The sequence below is a fragment of the Pelecanus crispus genome, chromosome 4 (assembly GCF_030463565.1).
Source record: "Pelecanus crispus isolate bPelCri1 chromosome 4, bPelCri1.pri, whole genome shotgun sequence".
NCBI lineage: Eukaryota > Metazoa > Chordata > Aves > Pelecaniformes > Pelecanidae > Pelecanus > Pelecanus crispus.
In genome coordinates, this window is record NC_134646.1 from 76,770,667 (window position 1) to 76,797,322 (window position 26,656).

At 36.6% G+C, this 26,656-nt stretch overlaps 1 protein-coding gene across 4 annotated transcripts in view; it reads right to left on the minus strand.

Moving 5' to 3' along the window:
- HTT (huntingtin) overlaps nt 1–26,656 on the minus strand; it is an 88,655-nt gene that overhangs the window by 11,252 nt on the left and 50,747 nt on the right. For 3 of the 4 annotated variants that reach the window (XM_075709559.1, XM_075709560.1, XM_075709558.1), the window contains 22 exons: nt 25,936–26,174; nt 24,465–24,607; nt 20,879–21,086; nt 19,315–19,456; nt 17,876–18,055; nt 16,245–16,421; nt 15,912–15,988; nt 14,527–14,665; nt 12,769–12,891; nt 11,694–11,907; nt 11,351–11,496; nt 10,656–10,833; nt 10,281–10,376; nt 9,231–9,418; nt 8,374–8,500; nt 7,077–7,177; nt 4,619–4,773; nt 4,112–4,251; nt 3,865–3,947; nt 2,163–2,293; nt 1,854–1,983; nt 921–1,076 (listed from right to left, as the gene is read on the minus strand). In XM_075709559.1, the coding sequence (XP_075565674.1) occupies nt 921–1,076; nt 1,854–1,983; nt 2,163–2,293; nt 3,865–3,947; nt 4,112–4,251; nt 4,619–4,773; nt 7,077–7,177; nt 8,374–8,500; nt 9,231–9,418; nt 10,281–10,376; nt 10,656–10,833; nt 11,351–11,496; nt 11,694–11,907; nt 12,769–12,891; nt 14,527–14,665; nt 15,912–15,988; nt 16,245–16,421; nt 17,876–18,055; nt 19,315–19,456; nt 20,879–21,086; nt 24,465–24,607; nt 25,936–26,174 (3,273 nt within the window). The remainder of the gene's footprint in view (nt 1–920; nt 1,077–1,853; nt 1,984–2,162; nt 2,294–3,864; nt 3,948–4,111; nt 4,252–4,618; nt 4,774–7,076; nt 7,178–8,373; nt 8,501–9,230; nt 9,419–10,280; nt 10,377–10,655; nt 10,834–11,350; nt 11,497–11,693; nt 11,908–12,768; nt 12,892–14,526; nt 14,666–15,911; nt 15,989–16,244; nt 16,422–17,875; nt 18,056–19,314; nt 19,457–20,878; nt 21,087–24,464; nt 24,608–25,935; nt 26,175–26,656) is intronic. The other variant, XM_075709561.1, reaches the window with a different exon arrangement.

The window sequence follows — 26,656 nt, forward strand, 5'->3', positions numbered from 1 at the left end:
CACAGGACAACAAGCAACTCTTCATGGAATCAACTTTCTTTTTTCCTCCCACTAACCTATTATATTCAGCTGTTTGCTTGTGAGAAGGTGTTATTAGTTCACCGAGTGGGAAATTACAGCCTAGTCAGAACAAGTTCATCTCTAAAACTGCTTCTGCATGTTTGGCATCACTTTCACAGCCTTCCCTTGCACAGATGCTGTTAAAAGAGCAACCAGAAGCCCTACCCCAAAAGTCTTTCAAAACTTTTCTTATCACTATTACCCATATAGTTTTATATTAGTCTCTGAGAGAGTTTCTAGAAATGCTTTCCTAAATAATCCCACTCAAACATCCATTGGAAAATACTACTTTTTCTGGTCTACAGATTTAAAGACAACAACACATTTCATCCAATAACTTGCATTAATAATGTTCTTTCCCTAAGTGCAGAGTGATGCAGTGGAGGGAAGAGTGACAGAAAGAAAAGGGACACCTGGACTGTCAAGCTACATATTCATCACATACACTGTCCCAGCCTCTCATGAGATTACAGCCATTCACCTGCAACACAAATCTAGCAATAGCTGTTCCACAGTCCTCATTTCTGGCCTGAAATGTAACAAATGAGTCCAGGGCAAAGGTAACACCCAACTGAGTAAGATAAACCAAAACACACATTAAATTAAGCTCAAACCTCAAAACCAAACCCAAACCAAACAACCTTTCTGTGTGAATATGCGGCAACTGGACATGATGTTTGCAGCCTCTGAAAGCCCAGAATACATATCCTATTACTTCTTATAACCATGCAAGTCAGCTAAGGGATTTTCTTGGAGACAAACCACTCTTACCAAGTACATCATATTTTACAGCAGAAGCTAAGGATGAGTTAACCTAGACACTTGTGAACTTGCAATAAACTTCCATGAGAATTTCTTACCATTCCGAGAACAGCAGCAGCTTTACAAGTGGCTGGTATCAAATACTGTACAAGAATCTCATCTTCCGATGGATGCACCTTTCGCAATTCTGTCAATGTTGTATACATCATCTCAAACTGATTCCTTTCTGTAAACAAGTCTGACACTGCTAGAAGCTGTACACAAATTAAGATTGAATATAAAAAAGACCATCAGCAGACAGCCAAAAATTGACTCTCCCTTCTGTTGTAACTGTCAGCAAAAGATTCCTCAGCTGATCTATTAAATGTGTAAACATTAACTTCAAGTGTCTGGAATAACTATTGTTGTCCAGAATGAATTCCACTATCCATCTCAGATAACCATTACCTCCAAATTGTCCCTTTTTCCAAAAGGTTTACAAAACCAAATCCACTATAGTAAGTCATTCTGGCAAATGAATGAACACCATCATTTACAATGTACTAAAAAACCCCAAAATACACAATACATACTCTCTTGCAAGGATAGTTTCAAGTCTTTCATGACAATGAATAATGGCTATCAAGACACATTCTACACCTGTGTTCTTTAGTTTTGTTTCTACACTTCAAGAGTCAATTTAATCCTCTAATACACTGTTGTTCCATCTTCATTTTCTTACAAAGAGACAGAGTAAGCAAAATCCTGAAATCTACTTCTAGCACGTAGTCAAGTAAAATATCGACTATCATTAAGTAACACTAAAGTGTTTGTAATAAAGTAGCTGAATATGCAATCCAGATGCTTATATAGTTGAAATCTGTATAATGTTATAGTTGCTCAAGTTTTATTTCTGTAGCGCCCATATAATAGCACTGCCAAGAAAAATCAGTGTTTCCTATATATTAAAACATGCTTTACAAACGCTGCTTAGCTCTGAATATTTGGTAACATATACTTAATTATGACTCTGAATAATAGTTTAGACTTACTGATCGCACCACTTCGCTAATCAAAATGACTGGCGTTCTCTTGCTAGGGCTTGATGGCAATATCCACTGACTATACAGTTCAAGCAAGAACTGAGAACAAGAATGTATGTCTACACCAGCCCGGTGTTTCCTGCAAGGCACAATAAGCAAGTGTTAAAATGGCTATTCTTAAGCCCTGCTAAAATACTTGATTTGAAATACAGTTATTTACCAGTGTCCAATTTATAAACCCAGCTTATTGAACTCAACATGAAGAGATAAAAGCTTATTAATAAAAGTCAAAGGAGAGACAAGAAAAAAATAAGACACCTGGTGTTAATAGGAGATGTTGGTGGTGAGGAAGGAGCAGGTATGTCATTCTCATCTTCTTCATCCTCACCCCACTCTTCTTCTCTCAATGGAGTGATATTATTTCCTAACCATATGGAGTGTATAGAGACCTTGCAACACATTAAAAAAAAAAACCAAATAGACAAGAAGTACATTTAACACCCTCATAGTCAATTAGAAATATCTTAGAAGCCAAATACATTTTTCATTTAAATGACAGGCAACACAGCCTCAAATAACATCTACATGAACAGCACATGACTTAAAGGTTAAAAAAAAATTTTCAACATTTTAGTTTAACTCACTTTAAACTGTATGGCACAGCAAAAACAGTAGTACCATGTGCTTAGTACAATACAGGTGATGCTGAAAGCAGCACCTGGCTAACCTGTAAGCACACACTAACAATGTGCATGCATCATCCCAAAGTCAACATACCAGACACAAAATCTAAAGCAAAGTGTAAATATTTACAATTCATATCAAGCAAGAAAATCATTCAGGAAGAACTGTAAAGACTGCAGTTCAATAGAAAACACATTCCTAATTCTCAAACCATAACTCAGCATATCTGATTGCAGTATAACCTTTCTTCTGAAATCTTAAGTCTTGTCTGGTTTCAGGTCTTTTGACTCAGGCTAGATTAATAATTATCTACAAAGAAGAAAACTTTTTAGTTCCTCTTTATCTATAAAATCAAAGTTTCAGAACAATAAGACCTGCTGATGGCATTTCATACATGATCTGTCTGAAGATCCCAAAACAAAACCAGCATTTCCTGTGTCGCAATACAGGTATTACTTTTTCCTCTGACGTTACTTATCTTACATAGCTCAAGACTTCTTTCTTAAGGCAAAAATTCACCCTTACACACAATTCTACTTCATGTTAAGCAAAAATATACACACATTTATTTATTTTTCAAGCAGGATGTCTAATGCCTAGAATTGTTATAGGTAACAGTTTTTGTAAATAACATATAGGGTCTGTGTTCAAACCATTTAGAATCTCAAGAGAACATACAGATGCCTAGAGACAGATAAGTGATTGTTTAGTCTTTCCTATGCAAAAGATTCCTCAAAAAAAAAAATGTCATCTGAGTTTAGCATTTAAGTTTTTTCCACTAATACATGCTATTCAAAGAGTGAAACAAATATTACATTTAAAACTTATATGTAACTTGATGTAAAGACTAATTTTTCAAGGAGATAAATGACTGGATAAGGACTATTTTTTACTCACTGTATGTAGTGCTAATTTTCCAACTAATATCCAGTGAAATTTATGTCCCTACGCTAGGTTTATTTAAAATTAAAACAACATTACTTATTTTATGTCCAGTGGTTTTTCATTTCCTAAGGACTGCTACAGCATATATGCAAGCAATAGCAAATTAAAATCCAACAATTAAAGTGGAAGCTAACACTACAAGGGTTTTTTAACACACAAGATTGAAAAGTAAAACTCAATAGCTGGCTCACAGGTAGACCTCACACACACAAGCAAAAATTCCATGAGAGGTGGGACAGCTGGCTGAGAGTATTCACCTAGTTATGATCTACCCTGCATCACTCAGACCTTTTAGTTTATATTTGACGTTAAGCAATTCCTCTTAACTGAATTTTCACAAACTGAAAGAAATGTAACAGAAGTCAAGTTCAAAGTTAAGGTTTTAACAAACCTGTCCCAGTTTATAATCCATATCTCCTATTTCTCGTTCAGTATTGATCTGCAGTAAGAGTTTTTCATGGCTGATAAGAGCACCTATAACAAAACAGAAGACAAGTTTTTAAAACATGCATAACAAAGTAGGTGCAAAAATGGCTTCATTTCCTGCAAACTGGATTTCAAATAAATTATTAAAAGTATCTTTTCTACTTTTTAAATGTAAAAGAAAATCACTCTCCCCCCCACACACAGGCACTTACCTGTAGTAGCAGGAGAAAGTGATGGAACAGGGTCCCAAGCTTGGTATAAGTGATGAGTAGCAATATTATCTCTCTTAGATACCATTGCTTGGATTTCTTGTTCAACAATTCCCCTGATAACACTTAGCTTCCTCCCAAACCTGAAAGCCCAACAGAAATCAATTTAAGCAGATTCTCCCTTTAACATTTTTGTGCAAGTATGACTAGCTTACCCTACAGTGTTACATATCTGTGCTTATTTTTGTTATTAGGGATGCTGAAACAAATGTTGAGAAATATATTCTGCACACTTCTTAAGATACTGTCTTTTTCAGATACTGTCTTTTAACTCAGCAGTTTTGTGATGCTAAGTCCATGTAACTTCTATGTAAACAGATCCATCTGTATACACTCTTGCTTCGAAAATACCATCTATACATATCTTTGCTACAGCTAGATTAAGCAACTGTACTTATGTATTAATCACAAGTATAACTTTCACGCATTTTAGAGCAAGTAAAAAAATACCTTGTGTCCAGAGCTTTTAAAGCTTTGTTGCGGGGCTGCTGTTCCAAACAGCTAACTGCTGGATTGCCTGCAACAGGTATTGTCATTGCACTCAGCACCAAGGAAGTTATGGCTTGTACTGCAAGAACGTTAATTTGGGTCCTCTCTGTATCTTCCTGTAAAATGAACTTACTGTAATTTGAATTGTTAAAAAAAAAAAAAAACCAAACCCAAAAAGAATCCTGAAAGCCCTATCAGTTTGTCACCTTCCACTAAATTATCATTAATAAGCCTGACATCTAGACTTCTTCCCATCCAGAAATCTAGCTGACATAAGCAATGCACACAAAGCACTAACTGTAGCAGCGACACGTCCTTCCATCTCATCAGCCATTCTGCATGCATCCTCTTATCCCAACAGCATTAAAACCACAAGATGTCCGTTTCAGAACTTTCAAAGTTTCCTTGTTTGCATCTACCCATTAGTTACCTGTTGAAACAAAGCATCGAATAAGACCAAATCTGAGTTGGAAGCTCTTCAGAGAGGGATCCAGGTTAACTGTTTTTAGTAACAGCCCGTTTAGGAACAAAACTCAACCTCATCATGAATTTGCAGCAGCATTTTTCTGGGCATCATAGTCCAGATGCATCCAATGTTTCTTCTAAACCAAGATGCTACCCATTCAGTATTCTAGCACCACTGTAAGAGTGTGAGAAAACTGTAACACAACTTTCTCAAAATATCTGGTTAGATTCAATCTATTCATACTTGATGCCCCGCCATTTTTCCCCAACAGAAGTATTTGGCACTACACATATTGCATCAAGTACTTCGCCACTGTAAATCATCACAACTGTAGTAGTCAGTTTCTTTCCCTTTTTAAAAAAAAAAACCTCTTAAAATAAACTTCTGGCACTGTGGGTTGTAACTCATCCTCCCTGTGCTGATGGTAGCAAGAATCTTTGCAGTTCATTTAACTTTTTTTCTCAGAATTGTTTATCATCAGTGCTTTGACTAAATCAGGGTGGGTTTTTTTGTTGTTGTTGGGTTTTCTGTTTGGTTTTTTTTTTACAAACTAAAATTAGAACAGCAGTACAAACACTTGCAGATTCTGAAGTGGCAGGATGCTTCTCAGTTTTTCCTTTTGTTGTATAGAATCTGATTCCTTCTTGAAAGTATCAGACCACAAAAGAATCTGAACCTTTTTAGAAAATGTAAAATGGTAACCGATTTTCAACTTTTTTTTTTAAAAAAAATCTTCTGTTTTTATTTCAGAAAATATTAACATACTGAAATTTATAATAGTGCTTAAAATGTTTGCAATTTTGAACATACTAGTTTTCCTTGGAAAGTAAAGGAGCAGTATTATTTCTGTTCTACAAATAAATGCTCTCTACATGACAAATAAGGAACTACCCATAGCTAAGTTGCCTGAAGACTGATCCAACATGGCCATTATGTAGAAAAGAGTTAAGTCAAAAATTCTGCAGGCTGCACAACAAGTGTCTAAGTCAGTCAAACAGAAGATGCTAACCCAGGGAAGAGAGATGATGATGCCCTACTCCTCTTCGGAGTCTGACACCTAGGAAGCAAGGGAAACAAACTCCTTTCTCTGCTACCCAGGATCCACTATTTGTAGGCATCTACCCTCCAAATTCTTCAAAATGCTTTAAGCTCTGCACCTACCATCAGGACTGTTCGCAATTTGGGAGTGAATGCTATATGAGTCCAGGAAAAAAAGCCTCACTAGGTTCTAGCTCTTTGACCTGAAAAATTAGTTCACTAGCAGGTTAAGACATCTGAAGAGGGAAAGTCTCCTTCATGATAGCTAAGTTCACTCTCATCTTTGCTTTTGGTATAGATAAATTTCTTCAGCTCTGATCCTCAAATGCCCTCCACTGAGTTTTGAACACTTACCTGAGTCATCCAAGTTAGAAGCCCAGATATCCAATATACAGTCTACAACTAGGAGCAGGAGACATGGGCATGCATCTCCAGGTCAGTTCTTGTCAAGAATCTTACAAAATATCTTACCAAAGGAATTCCCCTTAAGTTTGATTATTAGATAGCACAGATAATTGCAGTAATACATACTAGTGACAGTTAACTAGTATATTTCCTTAAAGGCACAGTTCTCTCACACACTGTTTCTCTTGAAGTTTTTGGAGTTCCTATTGTGCCTAAAGCCAAACTTCTAATCAAGCAAACTTTGAACTGTGTGCATGTTGAGTGACGTACTAATATAAAGTTGAAACAGCTTTGCTAAAAGTTTTCCATACTATTTACATGCTTGCAGAAGCTTTAAGCCAGAAGACTAATGTGTCTGAACTCACAGGGATATGAAGACAATGAACTATAAAATGGAAATAATTTCTTAGTTTTAGTCATTACTTTTCTGCTTTACAGGTTTACTAAAAAAACCCCATTTTTCTTAGTTTAAGTAAAATTTAATTTAAAAAGTTCAGCAAATGACATTACCTCTTGCTGATTCTCCTCTTGGTCCATTACAATAGGCTGAGTTACAAGCACACCAAGCAAAGTAGCCCAAGTCTCTTCAAACTGAGTACGGCTGATCCATCCTATGGAAACACTCAGAGATAGCCATTTATGTCTTAATACAAACTTAAACATGGAATAACATTAAGAAATAGTACACCATTTCCATAGACTTAGTTTCGTACCATTTCTTACTTGATTTGGCATTTTTTGTAATCACTGCAGCTTAAATTTAAACTATTCTATTTTAGGAAGTGGTGAACCCTTTAGAAGGGTTCTGCACATTATTAAATGATCCTGTTCAGGTTGTTTCTTTATATTTGTCCAACTTTCAAAACACTGAGATCTATCAGGTTTTCACAACATAGAAAATAATCCAGAAAAGTGGCCAATTCTCACAGGAAAGTAAGTTGTGGAGAATCCCATAACAATCCAAGAAATCTTCATGCTCTAAAAGCAAAATGATTGAATTGTCTAGAAATAGGCCACTAAAATTCAAGCACTTCTCAAAAGGTTTTTCCAAGCAGATTTTTACCTATAAAAGACTGCAGAGGATTCCTGAATAATACCTTGCAGTTTATACTAATGATATCTAAAGAATCAAAAATGAGAATGTCATCTTAGGCATTATAGTGATGAAACAGAAATCAGTGCTACACCACAAGTCAGTCAAATATTAACCCATAGATCAAGGGCAGGGGTGGTGGTGGAACAGGACACCAAAACCCAAAGAACTTCTGTAAGCATACAGGAAATTTGATGCATTACCCTTGACACTCTCATTTGTTGACAAAGACTTGAACTCTTAAGCCCCACTGCTCTTGTTCAGTAAACCTTGACATATCCAGAAGCTTTAAAGTGACAAGCTCTCCTTTAAACTATTATGAGTGTGGCACTATTTCTATATAAATTCTATTTATATCCTATGCATGAATTAAAAAAAAAAAAGGGGGTGGGGGTCCAAAATATTCTCAAACATACTGTCAAGTGTACACTCCAGAAAACAAGTGGCCATTCTGTAAGAGCACACTGAAGTCACCTCCCTGAGCTGGAACAGTTTTTGGCTTTATTTCTGTAATTTATGATTTTTTTTCTCTGCATTGAGCAAACTATAAGAATTATTGCAGCACAATTACTAACCCGCTCTGAAATCTTATTTCTCTTCCACATAAGCAACAAAAGTAAACAAATGGTACCAGATTCAGCTATTCAGTAACTTCACAACACAGGCAAAGGCCCAATAAGAGCCAAATGTATTCATTTTCAATTTTGTACATACCAAGTGTATTAATGCGATAGATGAACTCCTTAAAGATCTCTTTTTCTTGAAGAAATTCTACTGGTATTTCAGGAAAAACTGTGCCAAAGTCACCTGCAGGCTTTGGTGACCAGCCTAATTTCCAGACCTGAAGAAATATAAAGAAAGTCTACTTATCTAAAACAGAAACAGTACTAACATGACAGCTATAAATATATATGCACCATTCAAAAGCAATGAGATATCAGTGAACAAAGTAATTTTCCAAATACAAAACAAAAAACTTGGAGAAAGATTAGATATCTAATACAGCTAATATACATTCTACACTGTATTTCTAATTTTGAGGGGGGTTTTGCATATTTTTCACTATGAATGAATTATTCAGTCCTACTGTCCAAGTTTAGGTATGTGTGCTGGTTTTGGCTGGGATAGAGGTAATTTTCTTTATAGTAGCTAGTATGGGGCTATGGTTTGGATTTGTGCTGGAAACAGTGTTGATAATACAGGGATGTTTTAGTTCCTGCTGAGCAGTGCTTACACAGAGTCAAGGCCTTTTCTGCTTCTCACCCCACCAGCAAGTAGGCTGGGGGTGCACAAGCAGCTGGGAGGGGACACGGCTGGGACAGCTGACCCCAACTGACCAAAGGGGTATCCCACACCATATGACATCATGCTCAGCATATATAAAGCTGGGGGAAGAAGGAATCTTTTGATATCTTTTGCTACTCAGTGTTTAAAAAGACAAAGTGGATGATCAAACTAGCTAAAGGTTGAAGTCCTACTGACATAAAACTTAAGACGCAGCACCATGTTTGGTTTTCAAAAAGTTGTTCAACAGCTTTTAAAGTCCTGAAAACAAAGCATAATGAACATACCAAGGGAGGCACTCTTGTGTAACTGTTCACTAGAGGCAGCCTTGCTAAACTGATGATGATGTTCTTGAGGACAGGAGTAAGAAATGCTGGGATACTGCTGTTTCTTTTGTGCCCCAGTGCCAAGACAGTCTGTAAGCATTCCACCATCTCAGCTACCATTTCACAAGCTGCAGTAATGTGTTTAGTTTCTTTGTTGGGAGAAAAAGAAATTCAGTTTTATGAATCTATTCAAAAGACCGTAATTTAAAAAGATACAGAAAAACAAAAAAATGCTTAATGAAACAGTATGTCAACTAAAAAGGACAAAACCCCAATAAGGATGCATACAAAGAAGTATTCTACAATATTTCAGCTAGTTGAAGAGTACTACTACCACCCTCCCTGCAATGGCTTGCACTGTTTGCCAGTCTCAGTGCTGGAGACTACGAGTACCTGAGATCCACCAGCAGAGCAGCTCACATGCTAACCCCAGCAAGAATGGGCCATGTCGAATAGAGCATTTGTGAGAAATTAAAGTGACCAAACTCATCTGTTTTACAAGAAAACAGTCTCATAGCTGGCTCTATGCTAAATCTGACAAGCAGGTAATTTCTGTAGATGGAAGTGGTATCTTACTGTAGCAACACAGCTGCATATGGAAGACAATGCTGTCCACACTCATGGACTACACTTGACCTTCACCTCAACATAGTGCTCCCACACTGCGGAAGGGCAGATAATGAATCTGCCATTCTTCAGAAGAAATATTAACAATTCCACCTCTCCCACATGCTATTTAAAAATCCCACAACACTTTAAAAAGCTCATCTGCAGCATGCTGCACAGCTAACAGAATCCCCAAAAGAAAAATCTGCATTAATGTTTACCTTTCAAGAAAAACACAACTATACATGTTAAAAATACATCAACCTCTATTTGATAAACATTTATCAAATACAAATAAGGTCTCAGATGAACTCTCATGGTTAAAAAAATAGTAATGGAAAGGATACCTACAAATATTTCTTCAGTGAAAGTTTAAGGCAAAAATGGAATTCACCATTTACTTACTCTGTGTGTTTGAATCAACTTCACCCTCATTTAAGCCTTTTGAAGTATTCTTCTTTCTTTCAGGACTAAGAAGTTGATTACCAGGTTCAACAGCAACTGAATTAGACAAAAATATTTAAAAGATACCGCCATTACATATCTCATATTCCAATATTCTCCTCAAAACCACGTAGTAGTCAAATATGTAACATCTCCAAGGCAAGTTGAAAAGTAAACACAAAGTTTTAAATGAGAAATTAAAGTAGTAAAAATAAATTTGTCAAAGAAATAATTAAAAAGGACTTAGAAGAAATATTCCAGACACCTAGCATTTGATCAGTGATGACTGACAATTTATTAAGAAAATTTTTGCATAGCTGTTCAAATTAGACTCACCTGCTTCTATGATAAATCTAATGCAATTAATTAAGGAGCAAGCATATGTCACATTCGCTGCCGAAGCCAGCAAATTCCAGAGACTAGGCTGCTGTAATGTCAGACAGCAACAATCCAGAGCAGCTTGAAGATCTACACTTAACGGAATCTGGTCATGCATTAAATGCCATGATAGTGCCTGTGCAAAAATAAAAGTTTCCCATTATTGTTGCAAATTCTGGAAACGGAAGTACTTATAACCAAAAGGTGGGGGGTTTTTTGGGTTTGTTTTTGGTTTGTGGTTTTTTGTTTTGTTTTTGGTTTGTTTTTTTTTTTAACTCAGCAATACGTAAAGCTTTATTAGCAAGTTGCATTGATTTTTTTTTTCCTGAGAGAACGGAATTTGTTTTAACTACAAGAAAATTATGAGCATTATAAACCGTTTATTCAGTGTCCCAAAAATCAGTGCAGGGCCATTCGCCCAAATGCCAAGATCATTCCATCACTCAACCTCTCCTTGTAAAAACCTGCCCTTGTCCAATAAGCCCATCTGATTTACTAGCACAGGTCAAATAAAATAACCACTGAAGAAATTTCTACAGTTAAGACAAGAAAATTGCCCAGATAAAAAGTCATTCCGTGGTGATCAGTTTAAGCCAAAGTTGATCCCTCTCCCAACATTTCATCACATCTTTAATTGTGCTGTAGTTTCTTACCTCTACTGACATAACTACAAACTTCAGGATATCATCCTCTTTGTCAGGAGGAACACGGAGACCAGCTGGTAGTTTTGAGAGTAACAACAAATACTGAGCCAGTGCACGACAAAGTGTCATCATAGACTGATACATCACCTCATCTCCTATAAAATAAGACTGGATGAAATCTAGCAGTTTGAATTCTTTCCCCTCAATAAGTGTTTTTCAGAATTATTTCATAAGCCCTTTTATGCCAGGTATCTCAATTTTTTTAAATAGTAAGTTCATGTATTCACAAGACATCTGTAAAGTACCTTTGCAGAGGAGAAAATAAACTTTAAAAGATCATTATTTCTATTACCAAAGGTATCGCTTAGTTTTTTCCAGTAGGCTGATGGCTCAGTTGGCAATAGTGGTTGAAAAACCTGGTGGTTGGCAGGAAGGTTTTGTACAGTGGTAGACACATGATCCAGAGTCACCCTCCGAGTTGTTTCAAAGAAGCTACTCTTCTGGTCTCTTGAGATTTCATTCATGCCAAGGCTTAAACAAGGTGCTAATAAGCTTAGGTTGAATTCCTGAAATCAAATAGTAAATAAAAAGTAAAGAAATTGCTTTTAAAGACAAGCTAACTATCTGACAATACTATTCTGGCATACTAATATGGGGTAAATTAACAGTTTATTAATTAGCTAACTTGTCATTATGACCTCTGTGGTTTAACGTACCACAATTAAGCCCATATTTGTTCCACATTTAAATTCCAAGCACTACTGTACTGGAAAGAAAAATCAATATGCTTATTCCAAATTTTCAGAACAATGTGTGAGTAAAGCTTAAGGATGACCTATATACAAGGAATCTTCAAGTTGTAAGTTTTCAAACAAGTCAGTCAAACAAAATCCTTTTTAAAAACACTTTCCCACTATTACTTCTGCATACCAGCAGCAAGTGTAATGCAGAGAATTTGAACAAAATACTTTCTTAGAAAACAACGTAATAGATACAAGTTGTCCTTTATGCCAGATTTACTATCTGTGGCCTGTTAGTGGCATATTGCAAGTCATCTAGCACAGATATTTAAAAGGTTAGAAACACCTGGCCTTGTAAGAGCCTGTATGGTAAAATGAGAAGATTACGTAAAGTGGTAAAATTGGATTTTTGTGACTGTGATACATAAACTAACCTTCACTTCCACTCTATACTCCCAACCTGTACTGCTAGAAAGCTACTATTAGCAGCATTCTAGACACAGTAGTGAAACATATCTACTATATCAGTTTCCAAAATGAACTGAAATTCAAGAAGTAAACTATCAGTACCATATAAATGTTAAGTGTTTACATTTAAGAATCTAGTCTATTAATACTACCAATAAGAATGTTAGAAATAATTACATCCTTTTCAGCTGACTGTGTTCCATCTGACAAACAAGTTACCTTGCTGGTCATGAAGGAGTTCAGGTCAGGCTGAGGAATCCTATTTACCAGCTCTGCGCCTTCGAGCAGTGCCGAGTCAGACTTGATGCAACACTGCGACCTCACAAGTGACACATACCAGTCCTTTAATAATTAAAAAGAGAAATTTATTACCTATTTGTTTTCAGCAAATAATACAGTTCATGGGGGCAGGGGGAGAATTGCTCATTGGCATTGAATTATGGTCCGTTTAAGAGATCACTAGGCCACATTAATGTAAAAAAAAAAACCTCAAAGGAAAAAGGCAATGGTGAATGGGCCATCTTAAACTAGGCCAATGATGTTCACTGGCAAGTTGTCTATTTCCACAGAATCAGGACAGGAAACAAGTAAAAAAGCAGCTTAACATATAGCACAGGTGTATGTATTAGGATCCTAAAGCTGAGGAGAATATCTAGAAAAAAACCTCTAGAATACTCAGTAGTCACACAAACATAACAGTAATAGCAAAAAACCTAATACTATAACCAAGGAAAAAAAGCCTTCAGATTCAAATAAATCAGCAGATGAAGATAACATCCATTTTTTAACACTCACTGAAATGAATGAAGACCATCATACATCACTGCAAATTCATTCCCTAAATTATTAATGATGAGCCTACAGGAATTAGTTAACTAATTTAACTAAGGAATATAAAGAGGCTCAGTTACCCTCTTCTGTGTTTCCTTTCTCTTAACTCGACATCCTGAATTTGCTGATATTAATTAGAATGCAACTAAGCCTGTCAGAGTTCAAGGAGCATCTGGACAGTGCTCTTAGTCATATGGTTTAGTTTTCGATAGTTTGTGAGGAGCAGGCAGTTGGACTTGATGATCCTTATGGGTCCCTTCCAACTTGAGATATTCTATGATTCTATGAACTACGTAGGGGTTGTGGAGGAAGCATATAAAACCTACTTCCTTCGTGCAGGATTTACAGTTACAGAGGAAGGAGGTTTTCTGGTTAATTTGAGGACAGAAAGCTATGGGTTTCTGGGTACAAACAGTGTTTCCTCCTGCTGTTTAAGTAGCTCTCAATCTCTCTAAGTCAATGGGTTCCTCGACTACTTAGTCTCCTCCAAACCGTCAGCTAATCAAATGGTTTTTGCCACCTCAGTTACATATGTTTCCTGTTACTGTGTATCTCTGTAGAACATGAAGGAAAAGAAATTGTGCCATGGGAGAAACTAGAAAGAAAGGAAGACACAGGCCCCAAAAGGCTTGCTCGTAGCCTCCCACCCTGCTTTGAAATAAACGCATCTAAGTACATGAAAGACAGAAACAGTTAAGTAGTCATGATTGTTCTCTGAAAGTAATTTAAAGCTGAGAAGTGGAAACCAAGAAGTAATGCTTAGTTTCCAAGAGACAATCAATGCCTTTCAGCAAATGAATAACTGATCACTGCAGTAAACACATCAAGAAAACAAGTATGTATCTGTCCCTACTGAACCTTTATATAAATCCTCCCATTAAAGTTACGTAAAGAAACAAAACTCAATAGTTTTTCACAGCACCATCAACATAACAAACATCTATGCATGTGCTAGTTATTCATTCTAAGTTCAACAGTCAGCCAACACATACGAAATCATTCACTGATCTATATTTGGTATTCATTAATAATTCTGAGAACATTAACTGCATAGTAAGAATAAGCTGTATTTAAATATTTCGTAATGAGCAAAAGCTTGTTTACAGCCAAAGCACTTTAGGCGACTCTTTCCAAGTATAACCTTACTTTGTCTAGAATTACATTCTCTAACACTGGTTGGTCTTCTCCATCTAGTGGGTGTGAAGTAACCAGAGGTGAAGGACTAGTTGTGTCTGGTGCTACCATAAGACGAAACCTATCCAAGAGCGAGTAAAGTCTTTGGTGTCTGAAAATAGAAGAACACATCAGCAGAGAGCTAACTTACTCAGTTTTGTATATCATTTAAAAATAGAAAGACATCCAGTGAGCTAATTCTAATCCCAGGAGAGAAAAGCAGTAGGGTCTTAAGTTCTTCGTTGGATATATACAGGCGTATGATGCAAAACTGCAAATTTCACCAGCTATCAGTAGCCAAAGCAAATGAACTCAGCACCATCAATAATAAAGATTTAAATTTAATTTAGATTTAAAATTTGTATGTGCTTAAGCATAAGATGCAAGCTGTTCAGTTTTCTTTATGCAGTAAATTTTTAACGAGTAAGAAGAATCAAAAGTTAGTGTACAGATTATTTTATTGCAGACAATTACATTCTAACAGAAGCCAAACAAGAATCCACTAAAACTGAACTTTTAAAAAAAAAAAAAATTAAGAATTCCAGTTTGTGGATTTATGGCAGTGTCAGTGGTTTGGGTTTTTTGGGTGGTTGGGGTTTTTTTTTATTTCATCACTGCTATCAAGAACTTGTATAAAGTCATTTGGAGATTTTGGAGTTTTTTAAAAATTCACATGTAACATTACCAATGAAGGCACATTGCTATCAATCTACTACAGTCTTGGGTTTTAGATTCTTTCCCTGTACTTCCTTATTTCAGTCAGCAGATATTAACCTCAAACAGTAATGACATCAAGAGGAGTAAATTAGGCTCTTTCCAACATTAAATAAAGCTTTTCAAAAGCTGAATAATTTGCTCCTTTTTATAACAGCAGTTTACATTTAAACAGCTGGGAGACTAAACAGTTAAAACTTTTAACACAGGTAGGGGTGTGGGAAGAAGGTGGGGGGAGTGAAAAACAAGCCCACCCAGCTTCAGCTCACAAAATTCTGCAAAAGTTTGAGGAAAATAAAGTTGTTTTCAGTAATGTAGTTTTTGTCAAGGAATTAATTTGCGGTTGCTGTCTCTTAGAAGTTAAATGCTGAGTGGGGTGCAGGAGAGAGAATTTGATGCCTCCAAGCCTTTAGCTCGCTTTAATTCTTAAGTATACTGCAAATTCAACTCAGCCAATACGACTGTCCTTGTGCCAGAATATGCCTGCATCTCACGAGAGGCTTTACTCCTGTTTTACCTCCAAAAAGGACCCACTACCCTATCGTTAAGAAAAACCCAAATGTAGGAAGAAAAGAGTTAACACAATTAGTAGTAGATAGAACATTATTTAGTTTGGCATTTTAACACGTATTGGTATTATTTACCTTGTTGCTAATCCACTGCTTTGAAGGTATTCCTGAATTCTATCCAGTTCTTCAACTGGTAACTGAGTAATGCTGTTCTATAGAAAAGAGTCACAAGAATTTTATAGGACAGAAATAACTAAAATACCCATAGGTACTTCGAACAGATTAGTAAAATTATAGGCAGATAAAGTGAAATGTAAACATTCATGTACCTATATATTAAGTAAAAACGTTTCTTGCCAATGAAATCACTTAAACTTGATCATATTTTGATGTACTTTAAGTCATTACACTTGATTATATTGCTAGCACTACCCAATCTTATTTACAGATAAGGGTATTTATCTTTACCTGTAAAGTTGCAGCCAAAAGCATTTCTACCCGACGGCAAGCCAGCGTGTCAACCATGCGAGCCAGCACACGGAATGGAGTACACAAAAGTTTATCAACATATAATGTTAAGACAGCCCCAGACTGGCTGAGATGTATTCCCTCTAAGCACTGCAAAGTCTTCTTCAGAGTTGTGGGCTAGATGTTGAAATGAAACAGAAAAACAGACCAAAAAAAAGCAATCAATGGGAATACAGAGATCTTAAAGGTAAAGGGAAAGGCATTTAGAAAAAACTATAGCAGACAACTGCTAATGAATGTAATCATCTATATATGAATAGGTTTGAGTTACTGGGCTATTTAATGAACATGAACACTAAGTTTTTGATGTTTAATTGTAAAAGCTTACCTTACAAAGAGTAAGCAAAAAGTAGGGAGCAAAACTTTTAGGGAAAAAAGCTAGAGAGACTTAAGTGGAATTGTAGAAAGCTTTGAAAACAGCTACAAGCTTGAACTCTTACTGGAAGAAGGTAGGAACGAGCAAGAGACAGTAGAGAAATCCAGATAAGCATTAGGGATTTTCTGAGCACATGTTTAATCACAGAAACAGCAATGGCTACTCAGGATTAAAAGAAGGTGCAAAGAACTTTTTAAAAAATTTTTTGGTTTTTGAAATAGGAGCACCAATTCAGCACCAAAAGTCTAAAGAGAGGAACACAAACTAGTTTGACTCATGGAACCAATCTTGTTTTAGAGCAGACTGTAAATATCAGCTATTTTAGTTTTACTGACTTTTCTGATAATCACCAAATTCTTCACAGAATGACTATACCTTCCATTCAAACATGTTTAGTTTAGTTCATTTGACTGATTCTCAGACACTAAAGCCCAGATTCATCTCACCTAACTTTAGAGTGTTTTACTTACATGCCTAAAGCACTAATGCAGTTGCACAAGATTTGCAGAGACAACAGGAAGAGACAGGAAACATTACCAGGCTACTCAGGGTGCAGTAGCATCTCGCACCATTAGCTCTAGAGGAAGCCCAGCAAATGGCATTTCCCACCTAGTGAGTTCCCAAGATTAAGAGGGATGCATACAACCTTACATCCCTATAAAACATCATCCACTCCTTTTAATTTGAAAACTAAAATAATCAACAGAAACCATACACTGAACTTCTGAAGCAGTATTCACCTCACCAAGAGGCTACAACTTGTGGGGCAGACCAATGGGGAAGGTATGAGCTTGCAAATCATTTTCATGTTGTTAAGGCCTATGAAGATGGACTGGTTCCTATTCCTGCCTCTGTAGTTAGTAGTTTCGTAATTTATGCTACCAAGGACAAAAGTTACAGCTTTAATTCACCCTTCAGATATTTATTATGCAGGGGTAATACCCAAGAAGGAAGAAAAGCAGCTTAACAAACTCTACTTGAATTCATAGATTTGATGGATTGAACACATCTGATACTGAAGTTGCTAATATATTATAAGGTTCGCTGTTTGCATTTTTATAGAAGCGACTTTAAAAATAAAATTAGAAGTTGATAAATGACCCAGAAATGTCAGAATTTGCATACTTATCAGTTAAACTTATGCTGAAATATAAGTGACTTTATTCTTTAAAAAAAGTCAAAAAGTTAAACTTACAGCTGCAAGATTTTCACACCGTGATTGAATGGCCTGGATGAAGAGACCACTGGCTGCTGAATTCCTGTGAACAGCACTAATAAAGTCTTGTACTGGAGGCTCATGGGACAGGTTAATCAAGTCTTGAACATGATTCACAATAAGCCAGGTCAAGTGTTCTGAATCATGTAGGTTTTGACACTGAAGGGGAAAAAATTAAAATCTGATTCCAGTAATGCCTATGTTAAGCGTTTAATTACTAAAAACTGTGACACAACATGAAGTTTTTCATATATAATTCTGGTAGCTGTTTTAAAATAATGGCATAGAGTGTCTATATTGTAATATCACCATCATTATTTTTACATGACAAATTTTCCAAATGCTTTTGATCTTCTTGCAAATTAAGAGATATAATACTGAATTCGTAATTTTTTTTTTTTTAAACACACTAAAAATCCAGGTTAGAAACAAGTAAAACAAGAAGGTCGATTCAAAGATGCTACTTTTAATGAAATGCTGTTTGAAATAAACATGCACACACAGAGTCTTCTTGTAAAATGTGATTTTCATTTAGGCTTCTTTTTAAAGATTTCTTATTACTACTGGCCTTAAACACAAGATGAATAATTTCTGGAAAGCAAATCCAAAGAGATCTGTCAATAATTAATTTTAAACATATGGAGGCTATGTGTATATCAACAAGCACTGCAATGCAACATGAAAAGATCTGTACAGCTAACCACGTGATGCCGAGAGGCTGACACTCCCCAGTAAAGAGGTTTTGGAGGGTTTTACATTGGACTATGTCTAATCTGACTCTGGTGACTGAACATCCATTAGGACTTGAAGTGCTTCTTAAACATAGCTTTTGGTTTAGTTGAGTCTGAAAGGAATGCAAGTTTGCTTGCCCCAAAACTGCTCTGCAATGCAAACCAAAGTGCAATACTAGGTATTACAGGAAGATTCACTTCAAAAGTTCCCAATGAACTAAAATGCTAATATTGAAGCAGCAAGAAGCCAAAGCCACAGGAACTGCTCTCACTGGAGAGCCAAAATAGAATTTAAATGTTAACGTAAAACCTCTCCTCTTAAGGTATAAAGACAGAAATTTGTTGTCTCCTAGATACTGTGCACTGCTACTGATGTTGGAAAGTCTAACACTACTTAGTGTGCTTCTAGCACCTCACAAGTAAGGGATATGATACCCAGCAGATAATTCTATTACCCACCAGGTATCCTTTACAAGCCAAGAGAATTCGCAGTTCAGAATAGAAAATAAATGCCAAATTAGGTCATACCTAAGCTTACAGAAGCACCACCTGAAAATAAAATGACTAGTTTCACAAGTCTTCATTTTTCACTTGTGAACCAGAAAGATTTACTTAATGCACATCAATAACAAAAGACTGTCAGCATAACACCTCAAAACTGTAGTTATAAAATAATTCAAAACTTACAACATAGTCACAAAAAAGAATGAGTGCTCCTCTTCTCACTATCTCTCGATTGCACATGCCACGTTTAGATTCTGAATCCGATTCATCACTGTCTCCAGATATCTGAGGGCTAAGCAATTTGGTAGTAGAAAGACTGTGTCTCCTGCCAGAAGTACATTATATTTTGTTACTATTTTATTACTGTATTTTATTACTATGGCTACTGAAACATTAACAATGATATTGCTTGGCATATCCTACCAATGTCCTTACATATTTATTTTCCTAGAAACCTCATTCAAACATTATACTGCTTTGAAGTAAACACTTTGCTTTCCATCAGCTCTTTACTTTCTCAATTGTAGTATCACTTTTTTGTTCCATGCTGATTACCTCCTTTGACAGTCTGAACAACTTCTGAAGAACTAAATAGGTTATTTAGAAGAAAATACGGGCTATCGCATCTCTGGTAGGATAACAGAACCTAATACTGTATTTTCTTCTCAAGCCAAACCGCTGTTCTTGAGCATGTAGTCTAGTGTCAGATTGAAAGTGATGCCCAACCCAGAAAAAACAGAGGTGATACTGGCAAATAAAAACGAACAACAACAAAGAGAGAGATAACTGCAGCAGATAGCAGAAGAGCTATTTTAGTTGCCCTACTTTGCTCATAAGCCTGGTAATTTCATGTTTCCTCAAATTAGAATAATATTTTTTTCACATCATGAGGTTGAACCGAGGCAAGAATCTCACATTTGAGCAAGTATTGATCCACTCATGTTGTAGAGCAAGATTAGTCTTCCCTAACATTCACTGCACAAGCATCAGAAACGTCTTTCAAGTCAGTTGTCACTCTCCCTCTACAGTTATCCCTCTACACAGAGGGATACCCACCCACATAGGGGGTATCTTCCTTAGCCCCAAAGGAAGAATCATTCCAATGCCTGACAGGTGGGATGAACTAACTTCAGACCAAGAAAACACTCATTTTAGACCAAATCTCTGAATTACAGACAACTAACATTAAGTGAGGTTACTACGGTGCTTGATGCTAATGAATCAGCATGGTGCTGATACTATGTTTTGATAGCATTTAGTAACAGACCCACTGAGAACATATATAACTATAGTTACAGTTGTACTGATCAGACTGTATTTTCATAAACACAACAGTGTGTATCATCTGCACTGGCTGGTTATTTGCTAGAAGGTGAAATACAAAGCCTCCATAGGAACATGAAATACTGAGTATTTTGTTACAGTTATTTCCATAATTTTAATTAAAAGTAGTATGCAGATGAAGCTTTCTTGCCTTAAAAGTGAAGAGATTACCTGGCAGTTCTTTTGAAGAACAACTAAGTGCAGGACACATTTCCTTAGTTTGAAAGACATACTGATATCAGAACAGACAACACGTATACATGTAAAGTAAATGCAGAACTACTTATTTCAGAATCCAAATAGTACTATTCAACAGGCTGACAGGCTTAGCAGGAAGAAAGCTAGATTTTTTAAAATATAATTTTAGCAAATATAATTATGACACACACTACTACTACTACTAGGGATCAAAACCAAATCTTACTTAGGGGTTTGATGCACTTCTGACCACCAGTTGTAGTTGGTATAATTGACAAGAAGCAGGATTTGACACCAGAGGAGAACTAAAGAAGGGTGTGTGGGAATCATGGACTGAACAAGATCACTCAAACTTTCAAGGGTATAGAAAGTACCATCAGATCCATCTCCCGTAAAAAGTCTGGTGGCTGCAGCTGTGATTCTTCTAAACATCCCTGGAAACAGTAAAAGCATGTTAGAGTAACTACACTCTAGTCTGAATTCTAAATTTTTAAAATTATTCAGGGTACCCTGAGAATACAAATCTTGTTTCACAAGCCACTACCATTCCTGGAACATATATCCTAAGTGGTTTTACAAATATAAGGCAAGTCTTCGCCCAAGGGCGGTGCGCAAACCAGTAATGACAAGCTCCCAGACTCAATAAATAAAGCTTTAGATCAGACCAGAATTGTAATGAAACTTACCTTCTCAACTTTTTCTCTGTCATGTATCAAAAAGTTTCTGATACATGAAAACCTTACCAAATTTAAAATTGTTGATTACAGACCAGGATTTGAGGTGGGTTTTTTGTTTTGGTTTTTTTGTTGGTTTTTTTTTTTTTTTAAGTACAACACAGAAGTTCTAATTAAGAACAATGCTGTAACTACTATTTTACATGCTATGGAAGATCACTAATGAAGGTCTCCTACTTTAGATGAGGGCTTTCCAAACACATTTAGCTGAAACTAAACTGCTAGCCTTCCATCCAATTTCTAAAGTGCAAAAAGTACATGTTTTTAAGTGGAGAAAAGTAATTACCCTGCATACTGAGCACTCACCACAAAAGCTGAATTTTGCTTTCTGACTTGCTGATTCCGTATTCATATGTCAAAACAAAGTGAGGGAAAACAAGGAAAATAGATAAACTTAGAACTGTCTAAAGGTACAGGACTTTTTGAATTTCTATAAGAAGATCGGGAAAAAAAGGGTTTCTTCAGAGCCAGTTAGAAACCAAAAGCTAATCAGAATAATGAAGGAGATCTGTAGTGTTGCCTGCTTGTTTGCATTGCCAGATATACAGCAGAATGAAGCTGTAAATTCCACAGCCATGTGGAACCGTTTAAGCTGCCCCCAGGACTGACAAATACACAATGTAAACAGCAAAGAATGGGAAAAATAACTAAGTCTCAAAACTTGGGTTCCACTTACTAGCAAACCAGTACTACTCCCATTCCAGTTTCCTGCATTTGCAGTAATTGCACCATCTAGTGACTTACTACAGTCATGAAAGCCACTGCATGCTAATCTTTTCACTTTGTCTATGCCTTCTATTTCCACTAACTTCAAAGTAGCACGCTGAAAGCGTTCATTTCTAATCTGGTAGCTTCCTATAGTTAAATACATAGGAGTCAGCAACTCACATTTTGAAAAAACTGTAATGGGTGAGAAAAGAAAACATTGAAGTGGAACAGTGGTTAAAAATGACAGAAGACCTTAGTCTGTGTTCCCAGACACAAGCTGCTATGAGCTGCACCTGTAGTTAGGAGAATGTAACTTAGAGAAAAAAGTTATAGAGGTTTTAACTGAACAAAAGAGAAGTATTACAAAACCAGGCACTTTGTTAACCCTAAGCGTAAACCTGAAAGAAGATGCTGCAACATGAAAATACAGCTCAAGTGTCTGAACAACTTTCCTTCTACTCGTTACACAGCATCAGGTAACCACATTATGACTGGTACTTAGAGTTGATTTGTAATCTTAGATTAAATTCATTTCTAGATGTCATACAATACACATATCACAGTGCTCTGCATGAGTATTTTAATATTTAATTTTGCATGAAAATCTCTACATAGTTCCTGGCAAGACTCGCTCAGCTTGGAAACTAGTTGCTGTAGCAAAACTAGCTGAGCCTTCCCTTTCCATTATCCCCAGGTCCCACTGTGGAAGATCCTACTTCCCTGATTTCAATCACCAGCTTGATTTTCTGGTTTCATTGGTCTTAACACCATTTAATCACTTACTCCAAATCACCTTGGCATAAGTTATTTGTTACAATATTTCTTTCAAATGTTTCTCTGTAACAGCAATTACAAGTGAAGTATACACACTGCAGTTGTTATTGTAACGGACACATGGGAAAAAAGAACTATCACGCACTACCTCCAGAGTCCTGTGCGCTAAAGCAGGCTTAAAACAAAGATCAAGGAAGGCTCTGGTTAACTATCACCATATTTTGTGCCTCTTCAACTCACAATCCTGCAGTCTTTGTGGCAAGAACCTAGGTGTGGAGGACTCCCTTTCTTAAACCAAAGCTCTCTTCTGACAAGTCAAAAGACAAATCATCCACCACAGCTGCACAAACTCTCACAACATAATTCAATTGGTTTCCCATTCACTTTTCTACCTGTTACTGTTGCTGAAGACTAGGAGTAAAGCTGCTGAAAATTAAATTAAGGCAATGCAGAAGCTCTGATAGAGAACCAGAACACTTCATCAGCACTTTATTAACTTATTTTAAGTCTACACCTACAATACTTATGTTTGCAAGAAGCAGCTAGTAGCAATGACAGGAACAAAACTAAATGTTTTTTTCCCCTCAGGAAAGGACTTTATAACTGAAATCTGTAGGAAGAGCTTGAAAAGAAAAAACATTAGAGGTTGTTGGGACACAGTGAGCAGACAGTCATGTTAAATGTCTAACAGTATTCTGTAGGCACTTTTTTATTATTTGCATCTGCTAAGTAATGAAGTACTTTAACTCCCATTTTACAGATGAGGCCATGGAATGCAGAGTTCCTTGCCCCGTATCTGTAAGGAAGTCTGAAGAACCAGGAACTTGTGCCAAGACCTTTTAAATTGCAGCCAACTACTATAATCCAAGGTTGGATTTCAGCTGCAGGGTGAAAAAATCAGAAGGCAAAAAGGACAGTCATAGTAAGGAAAGAATAAAAGAATAAAAGAAAGGGAAGATAGTCTTATCTTCCTAATAGTGGCACTAAGGAACCAGGCTAAGGACTAAGGAATTATTAATGTGCCAGAGATTGGATATCTAGAAGACACCTAAGGCAGAATTCCCAAACCTGAAGAAAGGAGCTCAAGACCCGCTAGCTAGAACAGTACTACCCTTCCTATTCTTCTGGGTTTGGTTTTTGGTTGTTTGTTTGGGGTTTTTTTTTTTTGTATGATTTTATTGATTATGACAAAGAACAGGAACCTACCTTGTCACTGAGTCTGAACCAGTGGTCTGTAACTCAGTATTTTAAGCCTGGACATACCTACCAACCTCCAAATCGAAAAAAGCCATGAGAAACACAGCCACAAATTTGAAATGCTCTGCATTTTTTGGACTGGAAAATCTTACATAGTTAAAAGGACAGATGAAAAGTCACTAGTTACATTTTGTTCCACCCAGACAGAAGAAATGTGAAAAATGTGCCCTGCATGCCTGAGCACAAAGTTTGGGAGGCTCTTTATCCTGAGTAGGATAGAATGTTTTCAGCACCTACGTATTCTTTCTCAGTAGTTCAACACATGCAAAAATTGTCTCAGAACTGAAAAACCACCCTGCCACTGTATGCTACAACACAAAGCACTGTTTAAAGTATTACCTGATTTGAAGATATGTATTAGGCACATAAGCAGCGTGCCCAGCTCCTGGCAGTAGAAAGTATGTTGCTGCTCATTCATGTCCACTTTCAATTGTTTGGTAACAATATCTTCCAGTAGAATGCCAACCAGTTGTAGTAAAAACCTTGAAAAACAATGTATACAATCAACAAAAACTATCAGTGCAACATCTTTCAGAGTAAGAGGAGGTTTGCCTATGAAACTCTAAGTTTGAAAAATAAAGTATGAAGTCCTTGTCCATTCATCCTAAATAGGATGCTAAATTAAATGCTACGGAACAGGTTGGCCTAAAACAAGTATGATGCTATAGGTATGGAGAGACCATCACAAACACTTTAATAATTACATATTGGATCTAAGTTATCTACTCATCAGCTGAAGTCGTGACAGCATGCACACACCAGCCCACTTCACTTACACAGCAAACATTCAAAATGCTATGGTGTCTTTATAGTGATTTGCAATGAGCTAAAAACACACCATGACAGTTACCACAGCTCAGCTGAGGAGGGATAACTCAGCAAGTCACAGTAATTAGCTGTTTACAACCTCATCCATCCACACTCTACCACATCGGTTCCATATCAAACCTCCAGCCAGCGGGGGTGGGGGGTAGGGGGGCAAATCAAAAGAAACACCAGAAAAGGGCATTTGAGGAAAGCCATCCTTGCTCCTGGCCATAATCATTCCTCAACTCATTCCTGTTGGACATAAGGTCACATTAAGGGAGTCCAGAAGTCCCTTTTTCCTCTACCTATCACCCTCACAGTGAGCTGAATAAGAAACAGCATTTTATTTCTACCTGAAGTTCCATACTTGAGTAAAAAGTTCTTATTTTCTTAAACAAATAGCTATTTCAAATGCTTCCCACCACATCAAAATGTAATGCCTTAATGACAAACATTTTGACAACATAATACCATTGCCATCTCTCCATGCTTCTTTTGCCTGATGTTTGAGGACATCAGCATGGGAAGCTAACCAGACAAAGCCAACTCTTTAAAAATATGAAATAAAGAGCACAACTAACTTAATAGATTTTAATCCACCTGCTGCCAAGATTCTAATACAGAACCTGGGCTTCTACTAAGGGGATAAGTCATCTTTCAGTCCCCACACAGGGAGGAAGTAAAGGGTTAACCAGTTAAGTTTTTGGACCCGATTTTAACAAGTGCAGGATTCACCCATTTTAACAGCTCCATTAGGTCCTTCACTTGGCCCGAGAAGAGGTATCAGAACAATCCAAAGTCCCCACTACAAACTGCTCATCTCCTCCCTTTACTGCCCACCTCATTATTCCTTCCTCCGCACGCACTCCTCCCATATCAACTTATTGACAGACTTTATTCCTATAAAGGTAGCAGTTCTATACATGTGTATACATTGCACAATATGTGTGTAATTTATCAGAAATCTTAATCTTTCCCTTAAGTTATTCAAAAAGCAACACACCTAGAAAATGTCTCTTCAGGCAGGTATTTAGCCTGTTTAACCTCAGTGCGATCCTCTGGTGCAGATAAGTTATTTTCTCCACCTCTCAGTCTGTTAATTGCTTGACATGAAATCAGATATGGTGAGAAGGAAAGTTCTTGTATACGGGATAAAACGATGTCTTCTGTTGACTGTGAAATCAGAACTCTAAGAATAGCTAAAATTCCAGAAATCCATAGCTGGACAGTGCTCACTGATGCCTAACACAAACACAAAAATGCAGAAGACTGTTAAGTTTTTTTTAATACATTCCTATGTTGTGTTGAATACCTTTGCAGTTAAACATTTTCATTAACTGTTGTATAAAATCAGATCCTTTTGAGAATGGAGCAAACAGGAAATAACTGTTATGTTCACGTCTTCCAAAATGCTATTCTTGTGGTAACTGTCAAGCTTATATCCCTCAATTACAAAAACAGTACTAATACTTACATAAGAAGAATGTGATTTACCTATTAAACCGCATTCTAGAATTTATTGTAACAGTATGTTTCTCTACATTCCTAATCCTCAAAACACAAAATGAAGGCAAGTAATCCATAAGCAGAACATTCCTGTATAAAGTGCTCCCAGTTGGTAAATCGTATCAGTTCTAACCAATTCTTTCCTAAGATCTGCTGCAGGTACTTTAACACCACATTGCAAGTTAAGATAGAGAAACACTTGCTTTTTTGTTTTGCAT